The sequence below is a fragment of the Auxenochlorella protothecoides genome (genome assembly GCF_000733215.1).
Source record: "Auxenochlorella protothecoides strain 0710 unplaced genomic scaffold scaffold53, whole genome shotgun sequence".
Lineage (NCBI taxonomy): Eukaryota > Viridiplantae > Chlorophyta > Trebouxiophyceae > Chlorellales > Chlorellaceae > Auxenochlorella > Auxenochlorella protothecoides.
This window is the reverse complement of record NW_011934321.1, coordinates 299,461-307,502: the sequence shown is the minus strand read 5'-3', so window position 1 is coordinate 307,502 and position 8,042 is coordinate 299,461. Positions and strand designations below refer to the sequence as shown.

Here is an 8,042-nt window from a genome sequence, read left to right as displayed (position 1 = left end):
GGGGGACCGGGACGGCGGCTGCATGCAGACGAAGAAACGGCATGCCGTGGCAGCCTTGCGGGGCTGCTCACACGCAGCGCCCCGCCTCGACTCGCGTCATCCAACCTGCCCCTCCTCCCTCCGACTCCAGGCGCACGCCTGGACGGCGCTGGGCAAGATGTGCCTGATGGACGAGGCGCTTGCCAAGCTGTGCGTGCCCCTGTTCGTGCAGCAGCTACGCTCCGCGGCGGCGCCGGCGGTGCGCAACAACATCATGGTGGCGCTGGCGGACCTGGTGGTCCAGTTCACCGCCCTGGTGAGGAAAGCGCGGGGAGGTCCTCAAGGGGAAGGGGGGAGATGGTGCTGGGGACACGGAGAGGGGCCGGCTGGGCGTCGCAGCGTCGGCCAGGACAGCCAGTCTCGGATCGGCTGGCTGGACCCGACGCCGGGTGTCAGGAACGAGAGATGCCCAGGTACTCCATTCGAGCACCCGGGCCGGCACTGACTGACCGCCCTGCTAACCCTGGGGTGCAACAGGTGGACGCCCACGTCCCGGCCCTGGCGGCCTGCATCACGGACGACAACGAGGTCGTGCGCTCCCAGTCCCTGGCGCTGCTGGCCAACCTGCTGCAGAAGGTGCTGAGTTGCTGCGGGGGGGATGGGAGGGGGGGCGGGGCAAGGCAGTGGGGGATTGGAGGTGACTCTGCAGCCGATCACTTTGCAGTGGGCGGGGTGGCCCATCGGCATTGTGGTGTGTTCAGCCACGGGGAGCCAAGCAGGTGTCCCATCGCTGGGTTTCTCCAAAGGAGCGGGCCGACCACGACTCCCTCACGACGTGCCGCAGGATTACGTCAAGTGGCGCGGGCCCCTGTTCCACCGCTTCCTCCTGGCGTTGGTGGACGAGTCCCCCGCCGTCGCGCGCATGGCAGAGTACCTGCTGGGCGACGCGCTTTCCAGCCAGGTGCGGAGGTATTGCTGGGAGTGGGGGTGGGCAGGGAACGAGGTGAGCACAGGCTGCGCCATGGGCGCCATGCATCGCAGCGATCTCATACAGAAGTGTACAAATCCATTCCCCCTCCCACTTTCCCTCCGCCAGGCGCCCAACCTGGCGTACAACCACTTTGTGGAGTCGTTCTTCGTCCTGAACGCATGCCGGGAGGGCCCTGGCGCGGGCGCGGCCGTGGCCGCCTGCATGGACCTGGACGCCGCGGCGGGCGCGTCCGTCTGCGGCGGCGGCGGCGGCGACGCTCCAGGCCGGCGCCCGGCCACGCGCCGTCTGGACGGCGCGTCGCCCGAGGCGCGCGCCGCGCGCGCCAGCCTGTACTCGGCCCTCCTGCGGCGCATGACGCCCGAGCACCGCTTCGCCAGCGCCGCGCGGCTGACAGCCGAGGTGCTGGCCGGCGCGGCGGACGGCGCGCTGCCGCTGTCGGCCCCCGGCGCGGCCGAGGTACTGGGCGACGCGCTGCGCGCGCTGGGCTCCCCCGACATGCGCGTGGCGGGGGCGGCCGCCGCCGCAGCGGGGGAGGGCGAGGAGCCGGACGCCGCGGCGGCGCTGGGCGCGGCGCGCGGGCGCCTCGTCTCCCAGCTCATGCGCAAGCACCTGGCCGAGAGCGTGGTGCCCGTGGTCATCGACCTGCGGCGCGTGCTGGAGAGCGCGCGCAGCCCGCTGCTGGCGGACCTCATGCTCTGCGCCCGCGTCATGCTCAAGGACCACAAGGACGAGGCGCGCGGGGGCGATGGTGGGGGTGGGTCACTCGTGCATGTGGGGCTGGGGAGGGGAGGGCTGCCACCCTGCGCCGGAGCGTGACCTGGGAAGGGGCCGGACTGCTCGACCCCTACACCTCCAGCTCGATGGCCGCGGCCGCCTGACGCACGGGGAGGAACACGGTGTCCACCCACCCGCTCCCCACCATGCGCAGATCGAGGACATCCTGGTGGCCGACCGCCAGCTGGCCAAGGAGCTGCTGTACGACATGCGCCAGGCCGAGCTGGCTGCCACCAAGGTGGGCGGGCCCTGCCTGTGTTGTGGGCCGTCCGCCGAGTGGCGCGGCGGCCTGGGTCCTTGGCGACCTCATTTGAAGATGCGGATCGGTGTGTGCTCTGGCCCTCCTCTCGCTGGACCCCTGCATCCCTGCCTCACAATCCCACCCACCCCACGTATGCGCCCAGAGCATGCACGTGGCGGCGGTCAAGGCGGAGCCGCGCAGGTCGCCCGCCGCGCCGCGCGGCACACCGCCGGGGACGCCGGCCGCGGCGTCGGCCGCGGCGGAGCGCACGGTGCCCCGCTGCGCGACGCCCATCGCCGACGAGGTGTTGCGCGGCGCGCGGGGGAGCGGCGACGCCGGTACACCCCACGTCGCCGCCGGCACGCCCCCAGGTGGGGCTGGGAGGGGTGGAGCGTGTGATGCTGAGGATTCCCTCAGTCCCTCCCCAGCCGCGCCGCATGCCAGCGTGTGGCTCCCTCACTTCAAGCCCTCTCACACTGACCCATCGCGCAGCAGGCCACAAGACACCTGCCCCTGGCACGGCAGTGAGGCTGCTATCGCGCCTGGGCCGCTCAGACGGTGCGTAGATTCGGCCAAGAGTCAACAAATCATAGATCTTGGAGAGGGTGGGCCTGGCCTGCTCGGCTTCCATAGTGCATTGCCAGCCCCTACACGCACTGCCCCCCCCCCCCTACATTGCAGGATCGCACTGCTCCTCCGGGGCTCGCGCCTCCGGCATGACTCCCGGAACAGAACCTCGGCTAGCCAGGGCAGCAAGGGAGAAGCAAATCATTGTCAAGGTGGGGGACCCCCCATCGCGGTCGCATGGGGCTTGGGGCAGCGCTTGCCGGGATCTCGGGAGCCTGGCCTCGGCAGATCGATGTGGACAGCATGGGGAGGGGAAGCGGTGCCTTGCTCGCGACCGGACACCCGCTCGTCCCCACACAAAGTTAACGACGGGACAATTGATCGAGTTGGCCACCTCCCTGCCCCTCCCATGCCCAGGACGAGCCGGAGGTGGTGCAGGCGGAGGAGCAAATGCTGGCGCTCAGTCTGCCGGGGGTCGCGGGGACCCCTTTGCGACAGTGGAATCCCACTTTGGCGGAGGAGATGCACCCCGGCGGGGCCGCCGGTGGGGGTCCCAAAGTTTGCATGGAAGGCCCGGGCACGGACAGGGTCAAAGGCGGTGCCCGCAAGCGGGGGGTGGGCGGGTAAATTCTGGGCCCCCAGCGAAAATTGCGTTGCTTTCCCCGACGGTTAAAGAAGCACAACATAATGTGGACATGTGTCCCGCTGACAATCGAGTTCAGGGGAGCAAATGGCGGTGTCCTGCGGTGGGGAAACGAAATCCCGGGGCGAATCTTACCCCGTGCGACCTCACAGCAGGCGGAACCTACCGGCACCCATGGCCCAACGATGATCCGTACCCCCAAAGTGGGACCATTACACGCCTTGGACATGATAACAAACATATTTCCAAGTTAAAGATGTCGCAAATATAGACCGAGACCCTCCTCCGTGCCCGTACCCGCCGAGTGCAACGTTTTTGCGGCTTTCCCTTGGAGCATCATCTGGCTCCCGTCCGCATTGGTACAGCATTTCGTAGAGTTATACAACACATTATCTGTCCTTGTGCCCGCTTGTGAGCCCATCATGGCGCCGTCTAATTACACCGTCCTCTGCTCCAAGGCCCTGACGCACTCTGACGTCACCACGGAGATTGCCAAGTCTGGGCGCCTCGTGCTGCCCAGGGCCCAGGTCGTGAGCTGTCTGCCACGCCTGCTTCACCTGGGGGGCGCTGCGCCAGCCTCCGCCAAGGCCCGCCCGGGCGGGCCCACCCCCGCGATACCCCTGGTACGCGACCGTCAAACACGGCGATGGGGGTTCGGCGCCGGGTGCCCCGTCGCTCGCTGTGTTACATACCGATTCATCACCCCCCCTCATCCTCACAGTTTATGTATGACATGAGCGGCAAAATGTGGCGTTTCCAGATGAAGACCTGGCACAATGTGGTGGCCTGCGGTGGCCGAGCTACTTACGTTCTTGAAAACACCGGTGAGGGGCCTGGGATAGATAGCATGCCCCGTGCAGGTGGTGTGGTGCCACCTTCACAGTGTGGGGTGTGTGCAGGATGCATGCTGTTGTTATAATCTCAATTTGCGTCCTTTCGTTGGGCTGTGGTGCATGAGCGCCCTGGCCGCCTGCCCCTGGATCGAGGTACTGCACCACTGCCGGGGCCATCCAGATGTTGTCAGAGACACTTGAGACCTCCCGTCCCACAATCCTACGCAAATCTCCAGCACCCCTCTCCCCCTCTCCCCCCACCATCCTCCAGCCGGCTTTGTCCAGGAGTTTGGGCTGCAGCCTGGGGCCTGGCTGGCCATCTGCGAGCAGGAGGGGCGGCTGGTGCTGCGCACCGACCTTGGCGGCGTGCGCGCCTCGGCCCGCGCGCCGCCCGCGGCGGCGCACGCCCCCCCCGCCCCCCGCGCCTACCCCGCCCCCGGTCCTCCCGCCTCCTGCTTCGAGGCCTGGGCTGCCTCGGCGCCCATGTCCCACTCCGACGCGGGCATGGCGCTGGTGAGCATGCAGTGCGACTCCTCCTCCTCCGAGGGCGAGGCCGGGCATACCACCGCCGCGCTGCGCGCCGCCATGGCCGCCGACGCGCGCGCGCTGGGCGCGCCCGCCTCCCCGCCGCGCGCGCTGGCGGTGCTGGTGCGCCCCACCCCCGTGCATGGCGCTATCTGGGTGCAGCAGACGCTGCAGGCCTCGCAGCACCAACCCGCGCAGTGGACGCTGACGCGCGTGCCCTCTGGCCCGGCACCCGCCTCCGAGGAGCGCACCGGTGCGGAGCTGGCGCGCGCCCTCCGCATGGTCTGACGCCGGCTCGGCGGAGGAGGGGGGGAGAGGGGGCCGGGACGTAGCCTGTAGCGGCACCCGCAGCCTCCCTCGTTACCCCACCCCTCCGCACGGTGGACCCCCCACCCCACCCATGAAGAGGGAGTGCAGGCCACGGCGCCGGGCCCCGTCCGGCGCCCCCCAGCACAGAGAAGAAGCATCTTATACCGTCATACTGTACCGCACTGGTTGATTACTAGCATACATTGTGTTTTACTCCACCCTCTGCCGTGTTGTCCCCCGACCCACCTGCCTGCGCAGCCGAGCATGCGGGGCGTTGCCCTTTTACTGCTGCGGCACCCCCCCCAGGCCCTTTACGGCCCGGGGGCATCCCCTGGAATTTTGTCCTGCGCCGAGCCCTCCTTGGCCTCGCCCATCGGCAGTACATACTTGACGCTCTAGGTACACCATCTGAACTTCCTTTACCTTTCTGCCCCCGCCCCATGTGGCCACACACATCGGTACCCACCTTGCCATGTGTGTGTGTGAATGCATTTTTACCCCTCCCTCCTAATTCCTGCCTTGCCCAGGACCCTTCCTTTGTCGTTTTATTTGCGTAGGGCATGCTTGTGGAGCCGCCGGCCTGCACCCTCGCCTGGGGGCCCAGCGCCTGGTGCTGGCTGTTGTAGTAGAGACTTTTGAGTCTGGGCATGGGTGGGGCTGCACCGGCGCAGTGCCTGGAGCAGCAGCGCCCGGATGTGGCACAGTACCACGCCTGCCAGCAGGAGGTTTGAGGCGTAGAGGAAGTTGGCGTTTGCTGTGCCCAGGCCCAGCCAGATCTGTGGAGGTGGATGTGACGGTCTGGGCAACGCAGAGCATTGAGCCAGAGCATTGAGCCCATGTGCTCTTCTCGCAGCCCTGCACTGATCGGCAAGCACTCCGTCGTACATGGTGGGCAGCGGCATTCAGACCCAGGCCGGCCATCAGCACCGCCAGCCACCAGCCCGGGTTCGGTATGCCTGCCGCGCAGCTCAGGGCCTGCGTAAGTGGGGGAGTGCACGTGAATTCACCGCAGGGCAAAGCCTTTGAACAAGGGGTCGAGTGCGAACTGAAGCGTCAGGCTCAAGGCTGCACAGCTTCAAGCCCCTCAGACTGTCTGCCTCTCTACGCAGCGCCCCACCATTGCCAGGGCGGCGTGGTGGGGTGCAGGCACATCTGAGAACAGGAACATGAGCCACAGCTGGCACGCCAGCACATGCCACGGCTGGGTGGGAAAGCGCAGCGCGACGCTGGATTGCAGGACGGAGGGCAGCGTGGCAAACACATAGGCGTACAGTGACCTGTCGGGGATTCGGTGGCAGGTGAATCGGGAGCAAATGCACCAGAGCGCTGGTGCGGCCAGCACCGCCTCTCAATCCCGCGTGCCCCGTATCCCAGTCTTCCCGGACCCTCGCCCACCTGAAGCGAGGGAAGGCCTCGGCAGCCAGGTACCACTGCAGCCCCAGGTTGGGCCGGATCTGGGCCTCAGACCCTGGGCCCCCTCTCCACCAGCCTGCGCGGCAGTGCCAGGCCCAGGCTGTGCCCGCGAGGCAGAGCGTGGAGGAAAGCAGGGGGAAGCATGCAGGGGTGCCACACGCGGTGGCCATCGCCACGCCCTCGCCTCTCCGGGCGACGAGGAGCAGAGAGCACAGCGGAGACTGCGATTCATGCGCAGGGGGTGGGGTGAGTTGTTGTCAGCTGTCATGAAATGCACAACATCAGCCCGTTACGTCTCCGAGTACCATCGCTTTGCTCCTCCTCCAGCCCCGTCACCCCACTCACGAGCATGGCCAACCACGCAGGGCCGGCGCTGGCCAGGACCACCAGGAAGGGCGCTGCTGAGAGGAGCCTGCCCTGACTGCACAGGGAGAGTGAGATGACCAGGGCTGCGCTGTGTATGCTGAGCCTCAGGGCCCCAGGGCCCTGGGCTGTCCACAGGAGTGGATGCAGCAGGTACAGTTTTGCCAGGGCGGCTGGAGTCTCAGTTTTGACAGGACGACCAGGCCCGCAGGCTGCTGTGGAGCGAGGGTTTGAAAGGACGCCTCAAGACAGTGCTCTGAGTACATCAAACGGGCTGCGCGCTTTCAATCTGTGTGGCCAAAACCAATGCCAGAGTCGTCTCACCGTGCACGACCTGGCCCCCATCCGGCTGCTCGTCTTTCTGCACCGCCGGCGTCGTGCATGCGAGGCCCCACGCCGCCGCAAAGTCCAGCAGCACCGTCGCCAGCGCAGTGAGCCACGCTCCCTGATCCAAGCGTGCTGTGGCATGTACGGGGGGATCAAAGCCCAGGACGGGCATCCATCGGGAGCCCAGGGTGGTCACCAGGGAGCCTGGGCCCTGGAGGCAGAGTGCAATGGCCAGGCGCAGGAATAGCGCTGGCAGGAGGGACGCCACCTGCCGTGCCATGGCCCCATTCGACATCTGCACCGTTGAACTTGAACCTTTAGGGGCTATATACTTCCTGCTCGCCTAGATGATGCTGAGGCTGTGAGCATGGGGCAGGAGACGCGCTTCGTGGGCCCTCAGCCCTGAGTCAAAATCTCGACAGGTCAGACTCACCATCACAGCACATTGACGGTGCCTTTTTAAATAGGTAAAAGAAGATGGGTAGTGGAGGACTGCGCCTCTGTGCCGTCGCTGATCTAATGAGGTAAACAATCGCGCGCGCACAAGGGCTTCAGACCTCCGCTCGACATTGACGTGGCACCGATGTGGGCGTTGTTGTTCCATCATCGGCCAGTACATACCGAGATCAGGCCATCGCATGTAGTACAGAGACGTACACATAGATTCTGAATTGGAATATCCTCACGGAGGACTGTTCTCTGGTTCCTGATCGGAAGGAATACGTCTCGGTGCTCACCACTCCAATGCGAGTGACATGATCATTCGCCCTGGGAGCTCCCACAGCGCGGCGATGAGATTTTATGCGAGGCTGACGACTGCATGGACATCGGCATGAGATCCAGAGGCGGGGACCTCCCCCTAGCATGGCGCTGTCGGAGAGCCTTGCGGCGCCACCCCCAGTGCCTCTTCGCCATCGCCCTGCTTGTCTTGCTGCTGCTGGACATGTATCACGTCGGGTTCCTGATGCCGCACATCACGTATCACCATTACAGGTTGGCTTTGGTGTGAGGGGGAGTGCGCAGGGAAACCCACTCCTCCGGAAAATATCCGCATACCACGCCCGTCACTGTCAACCC

The 8,042-nt window shown here is 66.4% G+C and overlaps 4 protein-coding genes across 4 annotated transcripts in view; 3 read left to right on the top strand and 1 right to left on the bottom strand.

The window, feature by feature from the left end:
* The window catches only part of F751_4544 (Condensin-2 complex subunit D3), a gene marked incomplete at both ends in the record, with an annotated part of 9,548 nt that extends 6,369 nt beyond the window's left edge, over window positions 1–3,179 (top strand). Inside the window, 9 exons of the mRNA XM_011401939.1 lie at window positions 131–295; window positions 517–615; window positions 824–940; window positions 1,076–1,159; window positions 1,565–1,741; window positions 1,899–2,004; window positions 2,481–2,543; window positions 2,667–2,764; window positions 2,970–3,179. Of these exons, the coding sequence (XP_011400241.1) occupies window positions 131–295; window positions 517–615; window positions 824–940; window positions 1,076–1,159; window positions 1,565–1,741; window positions 1,899–2,004; window positions 2,481–2,543; window positions 2,667–2,764; window positions 2,970–3,179 (1,119 nt within the window). The remainder of the gene's footprint in view (window positions 1–130; window positions 296–516; window positions 616–823; window positions 941–1,075; window positions 1,160–1,564; window positions 1,742–1,898; window positions 2,005–2,480; window positions 2,544–2,666; window positions 2,765–2,969) is intronic.
* Window positions 3,180–3,617: 438 nt separating this feature from the next.
* Window positions 3,618–4,841, top strand: F751_4543 (hypothetical protein; the record flags this gene model as incomplete). The annotated part of the gene is made up of 5 exons (XM_011401938.1): window positions 3,618–3,725; window positions 3,917–4,019; window positions 4,300–4,370; window positions 4,491–4,541; window positions 4,752–4,841. The coding sequence occupies 5 exons, from the start codon at window positions 3,618–3,620 to the stop codon at window positions 4,839–4,841; spliced, it is 423 nt and encodes a 140-aa protein (XP_011400240.1).
* A 1,105-nt stretch (window positions 4,842–5,946) lies between these two features.
* On the bottom strand, window positions 5,947–7,245 carry F751_4542 (hypothetical protein; the record flags this gene model as incomplete). Its single annotated transcript, XM_011401937.1, has 4 exons — window positions 5,947–6,139; window positions 6,258–6,496; window positions 6,621–6,766; window positions 6,963–7,245. The coding sequence occupies 4 exons, from the start codon at window positions 7,243–7,245 to the stop codon at window positions 5,947–5,949; spliced, it is 861 nt and encodes a 286-aa protein (XP_011400239.1).
* A 684-nt stretch (window positions 7,246–7,929) lies between these two features.
* F751_4541 (hypothetical protein) overlaps window positions 7,930–8,042 on the top strand; it is a gene marked incomplete at both ends in the record, with an annotated part of 2,016 nt that continues 1,903 nt past the window's right edge. The window contains one exon of the mRNA XM_011401936.1: window positions 7,930–7,958. Within this exon, the coding sequence (XP_011400238.1) occupies window positions 7,930–7,958 (29 nt within the window). The remainder of the gene's footprint in view (window positions 7,959–8,042) is intronic.